This window comes from Hypanus sabinus, chromosome 17 (genome assembly GCF_030144855.1).
Source record: "Hypanus sabinus isolate sHypSab1 chromosome 17, sHypSab1.hap1, whole genome shotgun sequence".
NCBI lineage: Eukaryota > Metazoa > Chordata > Chondrichthyes > Myliobatiformes > Dasyatidae > Hypanus > Hypanus sabinus.
The window spans coordinates 64,829,284-64,853,092 of record NC_082722.1 but is presented as its reverse complement, the minus strand read 5'-3'; the positions used below and the strand labels follow the sequence as shown (position 1 = coordinate 64,853,092).

Sequence of the window (23,809 nt, the reverse complement as noted above, 5' to 3'; positions counted from 1 at the left end):
AATCATTACCTGCAGGTGCCTGAACTGCACAGTCTGCGAAACCAACAGATAGACGACAGGGTTAGAGCTACAGAGCGGCTGACGCCAAACCGGACAGGTAACAAACTCAACCTGTTATAGAGATGTGATACCTCAATTTGTATTCAAGCTGTAAGAAAGGTCAATTAAAGCTCACCCAATCTCAGACCGAGGCCTTTAAGCACAAAGGACATTGGTCTTAATTTTTACCCCAAAGTTATAGAGCTTGGAACACTACAGCACAATACAGGCATTTTACCCCATGATGTTATGCTGACCTTTTAACCCACACAAAGATCAATCCAAACTTCCCATCGCATATAGCCCTCTATTTTCCTTTCATCCATGTGCCTATCTAAGAGTTTCTTAAATCTTCCTAAAGTATCTGCCACTACCAAACCTCTGATAGTGTAAAAAAAACACTATCTCTAAATCTTCTATACTTTTCTCCAATCGTCTTAAAATTATGCTCCCTTGAATTAGCCATTTCAGCCCCGGGAAAAAGTCTCTGGCTGTCCACTCTTATCATCTTATACACCTCAATGTTTGTGATTTTCAGTTTCTTGAATTAGCTTGAAGGCCATCGTCCCAGTTGGCCACTCATGGGATTCCCACTTAGTGCCCCCCAATCACAGACTGAGAACCATAGCTGGACGGCTGTACAGTGACTCCCAAACGAAAGCCGCAGGAGAGTCAAAATCAGGAGTATCCCTGTACAAAAGGGTGTTCTGCCCACATGGTTTTGCCTGTGCACCAGCAGGCCTGCTTGGGACATTACAATAGGAAAGTATTAATTAATGACTGGGAAGACCTAATTGAGAAGATCATCTGACTGGGAACTTTGACCAAACATATGCCCTGAGCATATCAAGGGAAGTAGCTCCTGAGTGCTTGTTCTTCACAAACTCAGAGGCAAGAAGATAGTTTTTGCTGTTGGTGTTTATTGCTTGTTGTGTTCTGTGTTGTTCTGCTGAGCATTATGGGAATGCTATGTCAGTGCCAGAATGTGTGGTGATCCCTGCAGGCTGTTCCCAGCGCACCGTTGATTGTTAATGCAAACGACTTATTTCACTATACGTCTTGATGTACAAGTGATAAATAAATTTGAATCTGGAATCTTCAATACGGGAACAGTAGCAGTGGCCTGTCAAACTTCACCATTCAGTCTGGGGCTTTGGTGTGCACCTACCCTTACGTTCGTCACCTCTAGTCACACTGTGGCTCGGTGAGCGGGTCTCGCTCCCCTGGATCAGATGTTTATGGGCTCCATTCACTCAGCTCAGCACGAGCATCCATTCCAATGCAGTGTGCTGCCTGTCATGTTGTCGTTCCGATGATACATGAACCAAGGCTCTGTATGTGCACTCAAGTGGGAATAAAAGACCCCGCCGCTTTAGCTGGAGAACAGAACAGAATGGAATACTTGTTATCATAGCTGACGTCCATCCCTCCCTCGACATTGTCACCCACAGGTCAGGGCAGTATCGCAATGCAGCCTGAGAGTTTTTTAATCGAGTTACAACATGATAACACTTGAGTTGGCTGAACAAGTTATAAAGTTGTAAACGATACAATCAAAGTGCAAGTGGCGTTCCTAAATCAAGAACAAGTCAATCTGCAGGTGCTGGAATCTGAGGCTGGGAGATTCCAGCCAGTCAAGCGACAGCTACAGAAAGTCAATGTTTCAGGTTGAAGCCCTTCTTTTAGGATGGGGGGTTTTGTATTAAAACTGTGGAAAGGATCAACTCTGGTTCCTTCAAACTAATCTAAGCTCTCACCAACACGAGAAAATCTGCAGATGCTGGGAATCCAAAGCAGCACACACACAATGCTGGAGGAACTCAGCAGGCCGGGCAGCGTCCACGGAAACGAGGAAACAGTCGACAATTCAGGCAAAGTGAAAAGGGTCTCGGCCCTAAACGTCGACTATTTACTCTTTACCATGGACACTGAATAGCATTTTGTGTGGGTTGCTTCTGTCTCACCATTACCTCCTCCTTAAAGTCCAGATGAAGCTTCTTCAATCTGAACCACTGACTGCTTTCTTCTACCACAGATGCTGAGTTTATCCAGCATTCTTCTTTATGTTTCACTTTGGAAGCACCAGATTGGCTAGGAGCGGGCCGCGACATCATGAAAGGTGCGAGCAAGCCTTTCCTTTGACTGGCAGACAATGCTGAAGAGCAGTAGCAGGCAAAGTGTTTGACCTAAAAGAGCAAAGGATACCCCCTAGTGTTTGATATGTTTCAGCTTCAATCAAGATTGAGTCTGGCTGCTAACCTTCTGTCTGTGTAATGCAATTAGCCATGGCTGAAGCTACAGCTGTGCCCGAGTCTCAGAGCCTGCCGGCTCAGCCGCTCCAATGTGTAGCAGCGGGGGCTGACATTTTGCAAAGGTCAGCAGGGTAGTGTACACAAACACACTTTGTTATCATAGCAGTATTCTTGTCTCTGCACAAAGTCTTTATTATTTAGTGACTGGTTTGGCAGAAATTGTATGATCCGGTGTGGGGTGAGGACATTATTCCAGTGTAATCCAGTACACTGCAAGCAAACATGGAGTATCTGTGGAGTATGTGTGGAGTATCGAATGCAAATTCGAGAGTCCACTGCTTGTGGCTGCAACTCAGTGTTGATCTAGGTCAGTGATCTGAACCTCTGGACTACTCATCCAACAACATTACCACTACCCTAACAAGTACAATCAGTACTCTGCATAATATCTGGTATGACTCGAACAACACTTCAGAAACTCAACACAGTACAAGGGAGCGTGCTTGATTTGCACCAACCTTAGTCCTCTCCCTCCACCATTTCCCTGCAGTATGATTCAGCTGCGAAATGCAGCCAGTCACCAGAGCTCCTTGGAAACGCAGCCCAAACCTGTGACCCCGATCACCTGTTATTGATTTATTTATTTTTGTATTTGCACACTTTCTCTCCTTTTGCACCCTGTGATTGTTCATCAGTCTTTGTGGCTTTCATCGTTTTTCATTGATTATATTTCTTTCTTCTACTGTGAATGCCTACAAGGAAATGAATTTCGAGGTAGAAAATGGAGACATGTACGTAATTCGATAATTTACTTTGAACATTGAGGTTTGAATGTAGGAGGATGGGAGTAACAAGCACAAGGGAACGTTCCCAGTAGTACAGGGGTTCCCAACCTAGGGTGTACAGACTCCTCAGTTAACGGTAGGTGTCCACGGCAGAAGGAAGATTGGGAACCCCTGCACAGGTAGCTCCCCCTCAAAATTACATGCCATCCTGACTTGGAAATACATCACCATTCCTTCAATATCGCCCCCTCAAAATCCTGTGGTTCTCCACCCAGCAGTGCTGTGGGATGACCTGTACCGCGTGCACAGTTGTGGTTCACTGTGGTTTTTCTCCGCCGCCTTCTTTGAAGCAGGCAGGGACACCTAGTGGAATTGGCATGTGGCATGAGGCTCAATCAGTTTGGAGTTGCTTCCTCACATTTCCTGCAAGCCAGGTTCAATCCTGACTTTGGGTGTTGTCTCAGCAGAGTTTGCACACTCCCTTATAAAGGTAAAACACTACCGCACAGCACAGGCCCTTCGGCCCATAATGTTGTGCAGACCTTATAATCTAGGATCAATCTAACCCTTCCCTCCTGCATAGCCCTCCATTTTTCTCTCATCCATGTGCCTGTTAAAGAATTTCTTATCCCTAATCTTGTCTCTAATCTTATCCCTTGACCCCAATCTACCACCACCCCTGGCAGGATATTCCACACACTCACCATTCTCTGTGTAAAATACTTACATCTGACAACCACACCCCCTTCGCTTTCCTCGGATCTCCTTATAATTATGCCATCTTGAGTTAGCGTACCGCTCAGGCATCGGAGTATGGCGTTCAATGTGGCGCCACGTGTAAGGACTTCGTACATTCTCCGCGTGACTGCGTGGGTTTCCTCCGGGTGCTCTGGTTTCCTCCCACAGTCCAGAGATACACCAGTTAGAAGGTTAATTGGTCATTGTAAGTTGTCCTGTGATTAAGCTAGGGTCAAATAGGTGGGTTGCTGGGTGGTGAGGCTCATTGGGCTGGAAAGGCCTGCTCTGCGCTGTATCCCTAAATGAAATATTGGTTTCTGCAAAGTTTTCCGGTTTCCTCCTGCATCACATAAAGCTGTTCCTTGGTAGCCTTATATACCAATGTAAGGGGCATCTGGGGTGTGGGTGAGTGGGAGAATCTGGGGTAAGTTGATGGGTATATGGAGAAAATAAATTGGGATGACAGTGCAAACCCATGGGCCAAAGGCCCTCTTTCTACGCTCTGTAACTCTATGCCTTACAGTATTTATTCCTCAGCTGATCGAGAGGAGTGCCCAGATTTAATATATGTAGTGGAGTACCTTCTTGTTTCTCACTATTTGTTAAATGCCCAGTCAGATGTGGGTGGTATGGTAGCACAGCAGTTAGTGTGGTCCTTTCTCAGTGCCGGCGACTGGGGATCAGTTCTGTTGCTGCCTGGAAGGAGTTTGTCTGCTCTCTCTGGTTTCTTCCCACATTCCAGAAGCACACCTGGGTGTAACTGGGAGGCACTGGTTCATTTAGGTCAGAGTGCCTGTTACTGCGCTGTATCTCTAAATTAAAAAATTAACACGAGAACCTTCATATCTGACTGGTTTTATCCAAGTTATTTACAAGCAAAGGGACTTTATTTGGTTCTCCGCAGCTGGTGAGCAGTGACTGCTCCAGAGATTGAGATGGGACAACACTAGACTGAACCTTCAAAGCTGTGCGGGGATTCATATCCAATTCCCTATTTTCCTTCAGCCATTATGCAGCAGATTCCCTATCATTACTGTTGGATTTTCAGCACACATATGGTGCAGAGAGGAGATAATAAAAATCCCTCTTCGTTTGCAGATAAGCCCAAGGAATATGCACTGACGGGGTCCAAGGCGATCCACCCAAACCTGCACCAATCCCCCATCTCCCACCACTCAGTGCCCACCCTGATCTCCAACTCCAGCGGCTTCATCCCACCGGGAAGCAGCTCGGCAATGCTGCTGCAGAGGAACAACGAGGAGGAGAAGTGGATGGCGAAGCAGCGGCAGTTGCGGCAGGAGAAGGAAGACCGGCAGTACCAGGTCTCGGAGTTCCGGCAGCAGGTTCTCGAGCAGCACCTCGACATTGGGCGATCCGGCTCCCAGAGCGAGGTGGAGCACAGGGATGTCATTAGGTAAGGCTGAGGGGCCAGTGAGCCTGTAAAGGTTGGTGGGTTGGGGAGGGGATCCAATGGCTGGGTTTGTCACTGGGGTGATGGTTTTGGATTATTATTGTTACATGTACCAAGATAGAATGAAAAGCTTGCCTTGCCTAATGTTTTTTACAGATCAGATCATTACACAGTGCACAGTAACTCAATAACTATGCAGAGTAAAGTTGAAAAGCTACAAAGGAATTGCAGTGCAGGCAAACAATAAAGTGCAAGATCATAATGAGACAGATTGTGAGGCCAAGGTTCTATCTTATCGTACAAAAGGTCCGTTCAGGAATCCGATAACAGCACAATAGAAACTGTACATGCTTTCGGGCTTTTGTATCTTCTGCCTAATGGGAGCGAGGGGAAGAGAGAATTTTCAGGGTGGGTGGGTTCGTGGATTATGCTGGCTGCTTTACTGAGGTAGTAAGAAGCAGAGATAGAGTCCTAATGAAGGGTCTCAGCCCAAAACGTCAACAGTTTCTTCTCCTCCATAGAAGCTGCCTGGCTTGCTGAGTTTTTCCTGCATTTTGTGTGTGCTGCCACAGAGGGAAGGTCGTTTGTTGTGATGTGTTGAGCTGTGTGCACAATTCCCTGCAGCTTCTTGCTGTCATATGCAGAGCAGTTGTCTTACCAAGCCATGACACGTCTGTATAGAATGCTTTCTGTGGTGTGTAGTTAAGGGTCAACAGGGACATGTCAAATTTCTTTAGCCTCCTGAGAAAGTAGAAGTGTTGGGGAGCTTTCTTGGCTGTGCTCCAAGTCCTCGGATCCAGACAAACTACTGGTGATGTTCACTCCGAGGAGTGCAAGTTCTGAACCTCAACATCATTGATGTAGGAGATGTTGATGTTGGAGCAACTTGAAGAACAGTAAATGATGGAGGGGTTTGAACCAGGTTCAGGCCACACACTGGGGTTGGTGAGCTTCCTCCCAAATCACTCATCACGTCGGGAAGAATCCAAAGTCGGAGTTGAATTATGTTGTACCAGGTCCTCCCCAGGTTATTACAGGGTTCCATATTGCAGGATGAACTGTCCTTAAACCAGAAAGTAGAACATAGAATGGTATAGCTCAGGAACAGGCCGCTCAGCCCACAAAGTTGTGTCAAACCAAGTACGTAGTAATCAAATGGCCAACGTAGCTAATCCCTTCTGCCTGCACTATGTCCATATCATTCAATTTTCTCACATTCTTGTGCCTACCTAAACGTCTCTTAGAAGTCCTTGATGTATCTGCTTCTACCACCACCCCATGCGGCTCAATCCAGACACCCAGCAGTCTCACATCTCCTTTGAAATTACCCCCCACCACTACCTTAAATGCAGCCAGAGTTCCCAGGTGATAGAAGATGCCTGCAGCACTGCAGCAGCCAAGAAATCCACCCCAGGGATCTTCCAAGTACTTGTTCATATATCCAGGCTCTTCATAAATCAGGTGCATGTAACCTATATGCTCCCACCACTCATTTCTAACAAGAGCAGGAATGGGCCTGCCCTTCCTTACACGAGGTAGAAATCCCAAGGGGATGAAATTTCTCGCAGCTGAGCTTAAAATTAGCATGCTTCCACTGAATTGATCCACACGAACTTTAACTTAATTTTATTAATGCAAATAGGTCAACCAACGAACTTGATCGACAGTCATGGGATTTTTTTTCCTGAATAAGGAATCGAAGCTTCGGAGAAATATTGTGCCCAAGTTAAGTGGATTCCACAGAAACTTGGTGTGTAACGGGCATTTTTTCAGTCACCTTTTGCATTGTGGGAGTGTTTCGTAGCATTGGAACACGAAGATTGTTGAAGAAGAGTCCTCCCCCTTCCATCAACGTCGAATTAGAATCTAGGCAATCTGTTAACTGTGGTTTGCGATTCAATTTAAACAAACTAAATTAGTTTGAATAAGAGTAAGGCAGCCGTTTTCAGAAACATATAAGAATAGCAAAATAGAATCCTCCAGGGCTTTCAGCTTAATGAAATTTTAGTAAGGTCAGTCACAGCTAAAGGCCGGAATAGGTCACAAGGGAAGTGTGCTCCTAGCAGTTCATGTCTTGTGTTTCAGTAGCCACGAGTTAAGAGCACATAAAATGCTTTTTATCAGCGTATCCCCCAGGGAGTAGGTAGAGTCACAGATCTTGTTTCACTTGCAGCACTCCAAGCTAACCATGCTCATCTCCCTTTGAAATCAGCTCTTAAGATGTCTGTTGTATCCATCCATCTTTTATGAACTGAGGATGTTTTCACCCTGTTTTTATTTTGATTTCTCACATGAATGGTAGTGGTAGTAGACAGAGAGCTGCTGATGAAGCAGGCCCTGTGGCTCTCAGCCAATTAACCCTTCCCCGCATCGTCTGAATCGAAAGACCTTGACCCCATCAGTATTTCACATTAAGTACACATTTGGCAGACTGGATTAAGAAAAGGCAGAGAGCCTGTTGTCCAGACTGTGGCATATTATACTCAACATCTGGAGGGAGAATGGTATATGTTAGGCTATGATTACACATATCAGCCTATTAGATACTTCAATGTTACTGAATTAATAAATCTGCCAGTTAAAGAGTGATGCAATTGAGGCACATCTGTATTTTGCTCTCCATTTAAAGCAGGGATAATTCAAGCAACAATGCGCACAGGTAAAATGTCCCCCACACCAGGAACAAAGATTCAGTCTGCACCCAGATGCATCTGAACCACAGCTGAAAGAGAAAGACAAGACGTGCTGAAAATACTCCGCAGGTCCAGTGGCATCTGTAGAGAGAGATGTATAGATAATGTTTAAGGTCGATCACTTTGGTGACTTATCAGCCTAGAACATTGTCTCTTTCCCTCTCCACAGACACTGCCCGGCCTGCTGTGTATTTCCTGCTTTTCGGTACTTCTGCTAGAATTTTATAGTATCTGAGATGCTAAAGGAATATTTATAAGAGGAGTCCAGAAATGAAGATGCCTGGAAAGCCAGCCAGGAACACGACTGCCTAACCAGAAGCTCTTGGTTTCTATGAATCAAGTCTCACTGAGGATTAGAAGCTTCTTTTCTCTAGGCAAGCAATTTTCTGTCATCTGCACTCCTTGGAAACAGATTCAATAGTAGCTTGCCAAAGAATATTAAAGAATATTTTATAAACGTTTGAATAGGAAATATTTTCAAAATTAAGAGGAAGTGCAGGTCAATGAAACATAAAGAATGTAAGAAATAAGCAGGAGTAGGTCATTAAGCCCTTTGTGCTTGTCCTATTTTACCTCAGAACCACTTTCCTGCACTCAACTCTTATCCCTCAATTCCTTTAGTATATAGTAATCCACTGATCTCTAATTTAATATACCCAGGGACTAAGCCTCCACAGTGCTTTTGTATGAGGAGCTCCAAAGATACACGACCCAAGAGGAGGAGAATTTTTTTTCTCATCTCTTCTCTTAATGGCCAGCAGCTTATTTTGAGACTGTGGTCCCTAGTTTCAGATACTTCAGCCAAAGGAAGCACATTCCTAACATCTACTTCATCAAGACCCAAAAGAATTTGTTACTTTTCAGTGAGGTCACCTCCCATTCTTCTAAACTCAAGACCTTACAAGCCTAGTGCGCTTAATCCCTGGAAGCTAATTGGTAGGTCCTTCGAAGTGCTGTACAAGGTACGGAATAGTCTTCTGTCTGACTGATTCTGAAAGCAACTAGCTTTACTCAGAGGTCTGCAGTAACAATAAAAGCCTCCGGTTTGTAGCTGGGACATTTTATTCAGGAGCACTCAGAGAAAGAACATAAAGGGCAGCATGGTAGTATAGTGGTTTGTACATCGCTTTACAGTGACAGTTTTCACATATTTCACTTACTGATTCCTGCCGCTGTCTATGAGGATTTTGCACGCTCTCCCTATGGCCACGTGGGTTTCCTCTGGGTCCTCCCACATTCCAAAGCCATCGCGGTGAGGGTGAGTGAGCTTTGGGTGTGCAATGTTGGCGCTGGAAGCACGGCAACACTTGCGGGCTGCCTCCAGCACAATCCTCACATTTGATTTGACAAATATTACACATTTTACTCTGTTTTGATATTTCGATATACATCAGACAAATCTTGATGCTTAGTTAAGAGACGATGTGTGCTTTGTCTCTGAGGCATGGGGAAGAAGCAACTTACTTTTTTTTAAAAAAAGGCACTTAAATCTCATTGCTCATATTGAATTAGAAGGATGTTTAGGAAGTAATTCCAAGGCAGCAGCTGATCTGTATTGTTATGGCAGATGCCTCATTTTCTCTGGGTTGGTACCATGATAACGGTGGCAAGGAACCTTACAGGTTCCTGATACGCCACTCTCTACTGGAGAGATGATTTCAGAATATTGGCAGGCAGACCACATCCTGGCATTGGTACTGGTTTATTATTGTGGCACGCTCTGAGATACAGAGTTTGTTTGCATCTCATTCAGGCAGATCATTCCATTTAGAGGAATTCCATAAGACGGAGGCAAGGTAGGTGTTTCCACTGGTAGGTGAGAACAGAACTAGTGGACATAGCCTCAAGACTTGGGGGAGTAAGTTTAGGATAGAGATGAGGAGGAACTGCTTTTCCCAGAGAATGGTGAATCTGTGGAATTCTCTGTCCAATGAAGCAGTGGCGGCTACCTTGGGAGATATACTTAAGACAAAGTTGGATAGATTTTTGCATAGTAGCGGAATTAAGGGTTATGGGGAAAGGGCAGGTAGGTGGAGATCAGCCTTGATCTTACTGATTGGCAGAGCAGGCTCGACGGGATGGATGACCTACTCCTGCTCCTGTTTCTCACATTCTTATAAGTACATTAAGTCGGTAAGAAGGAAAACACAATGCAGGATACAATGTTACGGAGAAACCACAGTGCAGTTAGACATACAAAAATGCAGGGGCCATGACAAGGTAGAGTGAGATATCAATAACTCGTGTCCAGTTTATGAGAGGTCCGTTCAAGGGTCTGATAACATGGATAGAAGATGGTATGTGCTTTCAGGCTTCTGTATCTACTGCCTGATGGAAAAGGAAGAGGAAAAGATACCCTTGGTTTCTAGGCAGCAGGAAGTGGGGTCATGGGAGGGAGTCTGGCTTTCTGACCTAAGGCTCAGGTACTTTGGTCTCAAAAAAAATTAAGTCTTCAGGCTTGGGTGGGATTGGACCTGATCTTTGCATATAAGTGAATTAAAATAAAATAAGGCTGATCCCCACAAATATTTGGGACAGTGCAGGGAGCACAGGAGGCATTTCCTACTTTTTAATGTATGGCATCATTTATAGAGCCCAGCTACCCAAGCAAACTCAATATAGGATCGACCCATTTCTATTGGGAGTTGATTCAGGCTTAGGGAGCGTTCATACTGGCTAGGGTTGCATTGGATGGGGCACGTGCATGCATCTTTGTGTCTGTGATCCACTGACTTTAAAGTTAACAAAGGGCATGGAAAGTTGTTAAATTTTTGTGTGATGTTATTGTCCCAATAGCATGTTGCAGCCCTGTTCAGAAACTCCTTGGAAACCAAGTGATCCAATCTTTGGGCTTTGCTGGTCATTTGATCTTAGCAGTGCCACGGTTGAAAGAAAGTAAGAAAAAAACACAACAGGTGCTGAAAAGAAGCTAATAGTGCTGGAAAGACTCGGCAGGTCAGGCAGAATCTGTGGAAAAAGAAACCGTTGATTGAAAGTTTGCCAGTGTCTGACGAAAGGTCCCGGTGTTAAACTGGTAACTGTTTCTCTTTCCAGTTGACCTTCTGAAGGCTACCAGCATTTTCTGTTTACATTAAGCCACAAATGAATCCTGTTCGACTGGAATGAAACCTCAGCCAGGGTTACATAGAGAAAGGGATTGACCATTCAGCCTGTTTTGCTTTTCCCACCATTCACCTACCTCAAGGCGGCTCTGTTTCGACCTGCCTTTGGTGAATAATTCTGATGTCTCCACCCAAAAATTTAGCTGGCCTCTGTGCCCTTCATCAAAATTACTTCCCGACTTCATTCACAAATGACATAGTGTCAGTTTATTTTCTGCTCTCCTTCTCTGAACCACTTCGCCAGGTGAACCTCTTCCTCCATTTCTTATCAAATCCCTTAATCGTTTTTCGTGTCTCAGCTGGGCAGCCCTTAACCTTCTCGCTGCAGAGGATCCACTTGACGTTCCCCCACTATTTAGCTCTTGAAGCCCTGTAATGGGCTGGCTGTGCTGTTCCTAAGAGCTGCTCCATGGCATGGTGACCGCTGATCGGGGTTCGATTCAGCCTGCAGCCTGTAGGACTTTGCGTGGGTCTCCTCCCGCATTCCAAACACCATCGTGTTAGAGTCAGTAAGTAGGCGCCGGAAGTGTGATGACACTCGTGAGCTGTCCCTAGTGCAACCCTCACCGATTTGATTCTCACTGTATGTTTCGATGTACACGTGACAGGTACAGCTATTCTTTAATGTCTAAGCTAATACACCTCAACTGTGATTCAAGTGCTGAAAATGGAAGTCAGTAATTCTCGACAGGGACCAATCTGATTTTTGAACCCCAGCCGTCTTGCAAAAAAAAATAGCCCCCCCCCCCCCCCCCCCCCGCGTTAGCCTGCAAATCGATACTGCTGTTCATTGTCCGGACTCCTCTGCTGGCTTGCACTGGGCTTCGAATGCTCGGTCTGCAAGCGGTGCCCTCTACAGGAGACGTGGCCTCCCATCACCTGTTGTCAAATCCATGCACCAGAAGAGCGGCGGGGGAGGAGGAAGGGGGGGAGAGGCAGGTACACGTTGCTGAGTTACTGGAAGACTCCTCTTGCACCTCAAGAGAGATGGGAAACAATTGAACGACGACAGAACTTTGTAGTTGCAACATCAGCAGCACCACTGACTTGATTGTCAAATTAAAGCACTGCACTCTTAGAAAGACTGCCATATTTTCAAATGATCTGTCTCAGTGTCATGGCAGTTCCTCTCATAGATAATGCAAAGCCCAGATGATAGTACAGATCCATACTCTAGCTGTGATTACAGTTAAATAGGGTTTTTAACAGTATGTTGGATGACAAATTATATGTAGATAACCACACTGATAATTATATGACACTTTATGGAGAGCAGAGGTCAGCATAATTTGCAAGCCGCTGTATTACAATTACTCTCTCTCTCTCAATCTATTGACACAACTATGAGCGAGATTGGAAAGGTAATTGTATTCACATCCTGAAGCCACAGGGGTTGCACTGAATAAAATTTCCTGACGCTTGTTTGTTCAGTCCATTGCTGGATGATTAAGCATTGCTCACACAGGCAGCCTCCCTCTCTGATGATTTATTATTGTCAAGTTTTTTTTTTATCTCTCTCGGCTTAGCAGGCTAATCAGGTACGATAGGAGCTGGGATCTGTGAATCTCACTTTATTCTCTGCATGTGTTTCAAGAGGATGGTTCTGTAATTCAAAGCTTTATAATAACCCTAACGCCCCCAGCTGCTTCTGAGGCATTTAGGTGATTTCTAATTAATATTATAATAATGCCAGCTCCGTGTTCAGGAAGCGCATGATATCCTGCCTCATCTGTCTAATGCCAGCAGATAATTGCATTGTCCTTGACAAAAAAATAGTCTTCTTTGCAAGCTGCCTGCTTAAATGAAATAGTGATGGAAGAATAAGGGTGACTAGACACAGATGAGCTGGTGACTTTAATCTCCTTATGGAAAAAGGAAGAAAGCAAGGTGTATAATTGCTGAATGCGTAGAACTGACTTGAAACTTTATAACTGGGATGAGGTCAAAATCTGACCTCTGTGTGCTAGATGTGCGATGTAGTGACACATACACATTGAACTCTGCTTCTGAAATGTATTTCCAGTGACAACAACGCGTTCCAAGTAGAGTTTCACCTTTTACATTGTATGCAATTTCTGCTCTTTTTAACCTCTAATGTTTTCTGGATGATTAATCAGGATGTAGCTACCCAACTAGTATCTCCGGTGATTTAACTAAACTTTGTATTTATTTCATATCATTTCAACAATTTAATTTTCTCATCTGTTCCTTTTAGTTTTAGTGCACCTTTCCTCTACCTCTCAAATGACTAGGAAATGGCTTCTACTAAGCACTAGGTGTTGGGTGGCTATGTATTTTATTCTATTTTTGAAATCTTGCTTTATGGGCATCTGTGGAATTGAGCTTCCCAAAATTGCGAACAACAGAAGTACGCTCGTTGTGACACCGTGCAATTTGTGCAATCAATGGAGGACAGATTCTAACTGTTGCTTGCCTTTGTCCAATCGTTGTAAGTCATGGTCAAATATCGAGCCAATGGCGTAAGCTGTGGCAATCAATGTCAGCAGACTCAATTCATCCCATCATCCTCTGTACATTCTCATAGAGAGAGTACAGAGGAGATCTACTAGAATGTTACCTGGGTTTCTGCACCTAAGTTACAGGGAAAGGTTGAACAAGTTAGATCTTTATTCTTTGGAGCGTAGAAGGTTGAGGGAGGACTTGATAGAGGTATTTAAAATTATGAGGGGGATAGATAGAGTTGACATGGATAGGCTTTTTCCATTGAGAGTAGGGGAAATTCAAACAAGAGGACATGAGTTGAGGGGGCAAAAGTTTAGGGGTAACACGGGGGGGGGGGAACTTCTTTACTGAGAGAGTGGTAGCTGTGTGAAATGAGCTTCCAGTAGAAGTGGTAGAGGCAGGTTCAATATTGTCATTTTTTAAAAAATCGGATAGGTATATGGACAGGAAAGGAATGGAGGGTTATGGGCTGAGTGCAGATCGGTGGGACTAGGTGAGAGTAAGCTTTCGGCACGGACTAGAAGGGCTGAGGTGGCCTGTTTCTGTGCTATAGTTGTTATATGGTTTATGTGTTATACCCCATTATGATGCGGAGAGTTCTCCATTAGAGCTTTAGCGAGAAGACCCTGCCCAATTTCCCGAACAGGCCCAATTTAGGTGCCACTTGGGAAAGGGAGCTCAAAACGTTGTCTCTGCTGAGAGTCACCAAACACATGAAGGGGTTGTGATCAAGTTTAGAACTAAGCATTGAAAGCCCTGTCATTAGGTATCACCTTACAACGTGGGGACATCCCACACCACTTGCCAAGTGTGGACACAAATGTTGTCAAATGGACATGGCAAGCTGCCACAAGTGTCACTCTCAACGTCACTTGGGGATCAGTTTTAGTGATCTTGGTTGAGGGATGACTAGGACAGCAGGAAAAGCCCCTTGTGAGTGGGTTGCTTTATTCTTCCTGACAGAAATGATGGTGCTTCAATCTAATGAGTCAGCTGAAAGACTCTCTCAGTAACATGGTCGCAAGAGAGACTGCAGATGCTGGAAATCTGGAAAAACTGATTCAAAGCGCTGGAGGGACTCAGGAAGTCAGGCAAAATTTAAGGAGGAAAATGAACAGTTGACATCTTGGGACAAGACCCCTCATAAGGACTGGGTAGAAAGAGAGCGGAAGCAGGAATAAGAGGGCTCGGTAATTCAGTGCAGTATTGACCTAGGTTACGTTCTCAAGTCTCAGCAGTCAGGATGGCAGGAGGACGATGCGTCCCTACCAAAGGAGGTGTAAGGCGTCCCTTCCCTCCGCTAGCCTGCAGGTCACCTGTGGGCAAGATGTAACACCTGGCTAGCCCATCCCCACCGATCGGGGGCTCGGGGTCAGGTGAAGCCATGGGAGCAGGTGGCGTTTGGTCGTATGAGCAGCCGGTGTATATCACAGGTCCTGGTTATTCCACCACCGCCTCCAGTCTCTGAGGAGTATTGATAATGGCTGTGGTCACCTGCCAGAAGAAGACAATGTCAAGCCACATCTGCAGAAAAATCATACGACACGTCACATAATGATGACGAACACAGTAGGCAACATTTGCATGTTAAAGGTCTGTACGTTGGGGGCCCTGGGGAGAGGGAGGGGTGAAGATTGACGCTGTAATGCGTGGGGCACCTAAAGTCATGGATTCGTACAGGACAGAAACAGACCCTTCAGACTACCTATTCAAAGTATATTTAATATCAGAGTACGTTTACAGTATATAACCTGAAATTCGTCCTCTTCACAGACATCCACAAAACAAAGAAGCCCCACAGAATGATTGAAACATCAAAGCCCCAAAGTCCCCCCCCATTTCTTCGCATAAACATTGACCCTCTCCCTCTACCCCACCCACGGCAGCAGAAGCACTAACAGTCCATCTATCCAGAGTCCTCAATCTATAGTTCACCAACCAGCACTTCAGGATCTCAAACAGGCTCTCTGTCTCCAGCAAGAGAGAACGAGATCACTCCTGCAGTAACAAGAGTGGAGACCAGCAACTTGCTGTTCCAAGCCTCCTCTCCCCCTCTCCCCTCCACCAGCCTCAAGGACAGACAGGCACTCTCTCTCTCCATCTATATTTTATTCTTCCCACATTCCCAGTAAGCACCCCCTCCCCCCTCCCAGTTACCCCCACTCAGCTGCACATAGGATCAATACACAGCAGCCATTGCGGTTACAGGGAGAGAGTGTAAACTCCACGTGGACGGCATTAAACCCCCGTCACTGGCGCTGTGAGGCAGAAGTTCCCCACTGTACCGCTGTGTCACGCAGTGTGCATTTATTTAGCTATTTGAATGGAATCAGATTTCTCCCAGGATAAATATTAATAAATTGTGCTTATCCTTCTGAAACTGGTAAAAAAACAAATTCAATCAATAGTTATTGGGGAGGCATGGTAGTACGTAGGGTAATGCTTTACAGGATCAGCGACCAAAGTTCAATTCCTGCTGCTGTCTGTAAGGAGTTTATATGTTTTCACCGTCACTGCATGGGTTTCCTCCCACGTCCCGAACATATAAAGGTTAGGGTTCCGGAGTTGTGGGCATGCTAAGTTGGTGCCAAAAGTGTGGTGACTCTTTGCAGGCCACCCCCAGCACATCTCCGACTCTGCTGGCCAATGACATGAAAACAACGTATTTCATTGTATATTTCGATGCACAGTATTGTGTGAAAATCTTTGCATTCATTTAGCTGGGACTTTTGCACATACAGTATTTGTCAACCTGGAAGGGAGAGCGAGTTTGTAAATTTTGCGGGAGCAAAGGATGTTGGGAATAGCGAGGGTGGAGTGCTGCAGAAGGGGTGTGGGACAGGTAGCAGAGGAGGAGTGCCAGGGTTGTGGGGGGGGAAGTGGTTGACACACACAGGCCTAAGACATTAGGGAAGATTATTTGATTCCAAATAATTGGTTTATTGATCATTACAGAACATCTCTCTGGTGCTTCCCCCTTGCCCCATGTCTCCCTTTCCCTTCTCCCAACCACGCTTCCCCTCTCCCTGCCCCTTGCGCTCTCAGTCCACAATAGAGAGCCTTACCAGAATCAGCTTTATCACAATTCACGTGAAATTTGATTTTTTTTTGAGGCACCAGCACAGTGTAATATATAAAATTACTGCAGTATTATCCAAAAGTCTTAGGCACCCTCGCTATCTGCCTAAGACTTTTGCACAGTATTGTACATGTGACAAATAAAGCTACAGTAAAGTTGCTGCTAGTGTGCAGAAGAATAGTGATATCAATGGGAGTTGATGGAATGAAGAGAGAATAAATAGGTCAGGGTAAGATAAATATTCAAGTAGGTACTTAATGGTAAGTATGAGCTTAGTCAGGTAAGGGGTAGGTTTCTGTGCTGTATCTCTATGGCAATGTAACAATGAGCATTGAATTCATGTTACAACCCAGCCCCTTTCTAACCTCATAACAATAAAATCTTCCATTTTCAGCATTGTTAATGGGTGAATGTAGTCAGGCAAAAGTGAAATTGAGTCTGTTGCATAAGGAGATGTCAGGGATGATGAGAAGCTTGTCGACATTTGGTATAAGGAACTTTTTCAAGTACAGAAGAGAAATGTCAAAGTTAAGGAGGAAGTTCCCGAGCGCAGCATCTTGCCAGTAGAGGCCTGTTCTCTAAGTGATGGTGCGATTAGATTGAATAGGCCAGAATTAGAAGAGTTCAAAGATCTTGGAGGATTGCAGAGCTGGAAAATATCACACAGTCAAGATGGTGTGAGGCCACGGAATGGTTTGAAAGCATGAAACTTTAAATTTCTTCATAAAGCACACTGAATTGACCAAGAAAGCATCCTTTTGGAGACGAGGTCTTTGTAATTTTGTGAGAAATGTTTGCTTAGTAGCTGACTCTGAAAATTTGTGGCTAAGAATCAGAAGCAAAGCAGCCAAATTTCGTGGTTGGGTGGATGAGCGTGACGATTGGTCTGTAGTCAATTCAACAGCATGTTATTTGCATTTTTACACTGAAATTGAGGTAACATCATGTACAGATATCACCATTGCTGGCCGGAGATACAATCGTGGGACCATCAACTGCGACTGCTTTAAAGGAGTGAAATGTTCAAAGGACATTTACAGAAGTTTAACAGACAACAGAAAGAGGCTAAGCCAGGGAGCATGGTCAAAGTGTTGGATGAAGAAATAGATTTAAATGAGCATCATAAAGATAGAGAGAGAAGTGGAAAGGTTTAAGAAGGGAATTCCAGAGCTCAACATAGTTGATTGCACACCCACTAATGGTGATGTGATGGAAATTAGAATCAGAGGAGGTCTAGAAGGCTTGTACTGGAGGAGGTTATGGAAGTGTGTGGGACCAGCTCTGGAAAAATTCAGTGAATAGGATGAGGATTTGAAGATCAAACTTAATCCTGTTACCTGTCTAACTCACTAAGCTCCTCAGTAGAAGGAGTAACCATCTGCCTAAACCAGGCAGTTCCAGGAGGCTGAAAGATAAAGGTTAGCTTTATTTGTCACATGTACATCAAAACATAGAGTGAAATGTATCGTTAGTGTCACATCAAATCGGCAAGGATTGGGCTGAGCAGCATGCAAGTGTGGACTCGCTTCTGGCACCAACATAGCACGCCTGCAACTCACTCTCCCCAAGCATACATCTTTGGAATTTGGGAGGAAACCAGAGCACCCACACGGAGAAGGGGAGAATGTACAAACTCCTTACAGGCTGCGATGGGAATCGAATCCTGATCTTAAAGCTGTAAAGCAATTGCACTAACCGCACCACTACCTTCTGAAATTCGATTTCCTCCTGTCCTTCCCCTAGCCCTCCTGAAGGAGAGTACATCAGTACGAGTGCTGTCTCCCTACACTTCATCCAGGTGTCCCAGAAGTTAAGAAGTAAGAGTGCCAGGCTGTTTGTCAGGGATAGAGGGTGACAGGGAGTTGGGAAATGGGGAGCACAGCACAACACTGCCTTTCTGCCCCAAGTATCGCTTATTTTTCAACCCCAGTATCTTTCCCTCAGCCACACTGATGAGAGAAATTGGGCCTGGAGAGGAGGAGTGGCTGTGGGGAACGGATTTGAATTAGGAAGGAATAAAGCTTGAGATATTTCATCAAAAAGATTTGGGATTTGGATCAGGAAGAGTAAGAATAAGATTGAGATTACAAGGTTGGTCCTGAACCCTCCCACCATCAAGTCCCAAGAATGTCCTCTTAAATGCTTCTGTGATGTCTGCCTCAGATTTTCCTTATGGTGGTGAGGTATACATTCTAATTTTTGCCTGCGTGAGTTCTATATACATTCTACTATAAATTCAGAAAGATTCACGGTGCTTGATTGTCTGTGTAGATTCATGGACCAAAGGCCCTGGTTCTATGCTCTGTACCTTTGTGATTCATTCATTATGCCCTATACACAGCTGATCAAGAGGTGCTGCCAGAGTTAATATATCTAGTTGAGTGGCCTCTCGTTTCTCACTGTCAAATGCCCAGTCAGATACAAGCAGTATAATCTTTAGCGTAATGTTATACAGCACCAACAATCTAGGTTCAGTCCCACCACTGACTCTTAAGGAGCTTGCACGATTCCCCTGCGACTGGATGTGTTCCTACCCAGTGCTCCAGTTCCCACCCTCGTTCCAGAGACAAGTGGGTTAAGTGGGCTAGGTCATGGGTTAAGTGGTCACATGGGTGGATTTGAGCAATGTAGGCTTGTTTGGCCAGAGGAGCCTGTTACCATGCTATATCTCTAAACAATAAGTTACTAAGAGAGCTCAGAATGTGGACAGCATTGCTATAAATCATTGGCGCAGATGGAACAAGCGGATTAAAGCTAAACCGAGATGCAAAGAAGAAAGTTATAAGTGCGCCTGCTGATGGTAGTTAAGAGGGATGAGAGGTAAACAGTGATGAGTTGGGCCAAATGGCCTGTTTCCCTGCTATGCATTTGCCTTAAGCTAGTCAGTCCTTATTTGTGTATAGATTTTTCATTGACTCTATTGTGTTTCTTTGTTCTATAGTGAATGCCTGCAAGGAAATGAATCATTGAACTTTGAAATTTGTAAAGATAATGTAAAGCAGATCCTCCTCGACTTATTCATGAAGTTGCCTTGTCTGGCAGTCTCTGACAAGCAGAGCCGATACAGGTGTGCGCCAGGTGCTAACTTTTGTGCTTTGTGTTGTCAGGTCTGGGCCGAGTCACTCCCATGAGCTCAGTAGCAGAGACCAGCCCCAGCATCTGGGAGCCCCTCCACCTCTCATCTCCCCCAAGCCCCACCCTAAGGAGCACCACTCCAGCCCGGCCGTCCTGTGGAACCCGGTGAGCCTGCTGGATAACCATTCTGAGGCCCGCAAAAGCCAGGAGAACCACATGCTGACCAGCTATACCAGCCCCTACGACTCACACCGGCAGCCGGGGCCACTCATCAAGACCGAGAAGCTCCACAGCCACGAGGAGGCCCTCAAGAGGCAAGAGGTCCCGGAGAAGTACCAGCCACTCCGAGGGCCTGCCTCCTTGGAGCACGTGGCGCACCCTCATTCTTATGGACCCCCTTTCGCCGAGCTGGAGAAGTCTGCCCAGTCCATCCTCAACCAGCAGAGGATGTCTTTGGCATTCCCCACGTCACACAATGACGTCGGCTTGTTGCACAAGGCAGCTGCTGTCTACAGGCAGTCTCACAGCCAGCCGCGGGCCCCGGGCCCCTTGTACATCTACGACGAGTCTCTGCAGCGGCACAGGAGGCTGGTAAGCAAGTTGGACCTCGAGGAGAAAAGACGGAGAGAAGCAAAGGAGAAAGGTGAATCTCGGCAGCCGGGGCCTCTGGCGGAACACGTGATTGCGTTCGGTTGCAATACCGCGGCATCCCGGCTCTAATCCGGCATTTGTTCAATGGGTGAAACTCAGTATGTTTCCAAGTTGGTGCCGTACACCGAAGTGTTCTAGACGGATGTCCTGTTGCAGCATGCAGGGAGTGCTACAGCCTCAGTGGTCAGGGATTGAATTAGCATCTTCCATCTCAGGTGGAAGATGACGTAATCCTCCGAAAAGCCAGGGGAGCTGCCCCTCATGTCCTGCCCAATATCTGTCCCGCAGTCAAACCACATTAAAAAGGATTATCAGGTCATTGTCATATTGGTGATGGTGGGATCTTACTGTTTTGAAATTGGCCCCCATGTGACCTACTTTATAGTAGTGACCACTTCAAGAGCGCTTCATTGGTTTGAAGCCCATGAAAAATGTTATTAAATGCAGGTATTTTTTTAAAAAAATTTTTATTATTAGTTTTTCAAAACATTTTACAAATTAAAAACCCCAAAATGCAGGTATTTTCATGATATTTTTAGTTTGTTTTGAGGGGAACGTGGGCTACTTTTCTTTTCCCTCTCCTGGCAGGGCCTTTGCTCTGTCTCGTTGCTCGGATAACGTAAGCAATGGCTGCTGTCAAGCCCGCTCGCAGTCCAGCTTATGTTGCACGTCTGTGAGGAATGGGAGCAAAGTTACACAGCTGTTTTCTGCAAAGGAGAAGAAGATAGAACTGGAGATTGGGGTCCCACTGTATATTAGGCAGTCCAGGGCTGAAGACTTGGTGGGTCTCACTTAACTGTGGGATTGATCATTCCTTCATAGCTGAGAGGAGGCTTGGCACAAATTCACTCCAGGTCTCTTCAAGGCAATGATCATTGGATTACAAATGAAGGAATGGTATGAGTTTTCCCTCCATCCCTTCCTTTTATCCAGACCACAGCACTGGGCGCCACTGGGAAGGGAAATAATGCCAACATCAGCTCAGACTCTACATTTGGGTCTGTTCTGGTGTGTGTGGCCCAGACCCCAATGCATACCAATTATCTGTTCAGAAGAGATCCGGTTTCATTAACATCTACTCATTTGTGAGGTACCTCTTGGAAAAAAGATTTTCGCCTTGAACTGCCATCAGCTATATTTAGAGAGAGAGAGATTGTGTGTGTGTGTGTGTGTGTGTCTGTGTGTGTGTGTGTGTTTTGCATGCACGAGGCTGCAGTTAGTTAATTGAAAGATTGAAGTGAACTAATTGGGCAATGTTCCTGGGGATGAATGTGCTGACACAGCATCACGTACTTGCATACTGTCAGGCTGCATTGTCAGTTATTCTGTCGCTTTGCTTCCAATGTTCCTAATTAGGTTATTACTATGACTTTGATGACTCGTATGATGAAAGTGATGAAGAGGAAGTTCGAGCACATCTCCGGCGCGTTTCCGAGCAGCCACCTCTGAAACTTGACGATTCGTCTGAGGTATGTTAACACTTCGCCACTGTGGCAGTGCTGCTAGCTAAAAATAGGTAGCACAGCGATAACGAGAGCCTAGCAGAGTTAGCAGCCTCTTCTCTCCCTGCCTTCCTTGCCACATCATTAATTTGTTATTCCCCACCTCTCTCCTGTTAACAAAACCACTCTCTCTCTGAGCTTCTTGCTTGGTTTTAAATATTCCCTTCCAGAAAATAGCGGGGGAGGCAGGAGATAAAGAGGTATAACTGTGGGCAGACACTCTTGATCAAACAGGGTTGAAGCCAGCTGTGTTAGCTGAGGCACTGGGATTACCCAGGGTAATGCTTGTCAAATGTGTTGGTAGTTTTGCAGTTATCAGTGCATGTATCTGCAAGTAGAAGGGAACTAACTGCCTCCTGGCTCTTAGGCAGTTATGGCTCAATAAGAGTTACTTTCAAACCAGAGAACACAGAAACTGTGATTGTACAGAGGAATATTAATAGATACAAAAGGTACCAGTTTGCTAGGAACATGGTGAATTTTCAATTTGGTTATGTTCCAGCCTGCGATCAAACTCAAGTTTAATGTCATCTGCTCAAGAACGTGTTCACTTAGGTGGAATGAAAAACTTGTTTGTAACAGCATCACAGGGACATAGCGATATTCATAAAAACACTAATACAATGTGTACAAGAAACAACATCATTAGAACAAAGAAAGTCCATTTTAGAGTTCAAAATGCTCACATTGCTGCCAAACTCCTAGTGATTAGGGTTATGCTGTTTGGTTCAAGAACCAAATGGTTGAAGGGAAGTAGCTGTACCTGTGGGGGGCGGGGGGGACCTCAGGCTTCAGTGCCTCCTTCCCAAAGCTAGCACAGCACAGTCCGGATGGTGGAGATCCTTGAAGGGCATTGCCTTTTTTGGAGGCAGCACCTCCTGGAGATACTTCCAGTGGTGGAGACGACGTGCCTATGACATATTGGGCAGAGTCAGCCATTTTCTGAAGTGCTGCCCCAGACCAGCTTGCAGCCAGTCAGCACGTCAAGTATTCAGTGACAAGCCACACCTCTTTAATATCGTAAGATAGTCAGAACGCTGTTGTGTTTTCCTTCCGATTGTATCTGTATGCTGGGCCCAGGCCAGTTAACAGCCAGGAATGAAAGCTGCTGGCTCTGCACCACCGGTCCCCCAATTTAGACAGGTTGAGGATTTCTCAGAATCTTGGGAAAATAATGACTGAAATAACATTGCTGGATGCCAGCCTGGTCCATCAAAAGTGACTTTAAGGGTCCCTACATTATTTTTAAGCAAGCAAAGTGTAAGTTTATCAGCTTAACATGTATTGATGAGGGTATGTAAGTTGAGACTTACACTACACATGATGGCTACTCTGCCTTGTGATTCGTTATTCAGCACCTCATTCCCTACTGATTTGTTTCACAAATACAGTTATTGAGATGAGCTTCTCAAATGCTGGAAATCCAGAGCAACACACAAGAAATGCTAGAGAAACTCAGCAGGTCAAGCAGCATCTACAGAGAGAAAAGAGTTGATGTTCCTCTCCTTAGTTGCTGCCTGACCTGCTGAGTTCCTCCGGCATGTTGTATGTGCTATCCCACTTTTTTTTGTGATTGACAGTCCCTCTCTCAAAATTCCTTTGTGTTCCCCAGAGCTTTTATTCTGTGTGCTACTGTTCTCAAAGCTCAAAACGAAGTCAAACTTTACTTTCCTGCATTATACTCTTGCAATTAAAATATTCCAGTGTTGTGACCCAAGGTCAAAATTTATTCCAGCTTCTCCAAGGTTTTAATGTTCAAAGTAAATTTATTATCAAAGTACGCATATGTTTCCATATACAACCCTGAGATTCATTTTCGTGTGGGTATACTCAGCAAATTTATAGAAGAATAACCATAACAGAATTAATGAAGGAAGGCCCAACCTGGGTGTTCAACCGCTGTGTAAATACAAAAAGGATGAAATAATAATAATCAATAAATAAAGCAATAAATATCGAGAACATGCAATGAAGAGTCCTCGAAAGTGAGTCCATTGGT

General features: G+C 45.1%; 1 protein-coding gene across 21 annotated transcripts in view; it reads left to right on the top strand.

Moving 5' to 3' along the window:
* Positions 1 to 23,809, top strand: part of gse1b (Gse1 coiled-coil protein b) — a 709,689-nt gene that overhangs the window by 654,525 nt on the left and 31,355 nt on the right. For all 21 annotated transcript variants that reach the window (XM_059993212.1, XM_059993213.1, XM_059993211.1 and 18 more), the window contains 4 exons: positions 1 to 97; positions 4,913 to 5,228; positions 19,690 to 20,300; positions 21,665 to 21,777. The exon at positions 1 to 97 is cut by the window's left edge and continues 211 nt beyond it. In XM_059993212.1, the coding sequence (XP_059849195.1) occupies positions 1 to 97; positions 4,913 to 5,228; positions 19,690 to 20,300; positions 21,665 to 21,777 (1,137 nt within the window). The remainder of the gene's footprint in view (positions 98 to 4,912; positions 5,229 to 19,689; positions 20,301 to 21,664; positions 21,778 to 23,809) is intronic.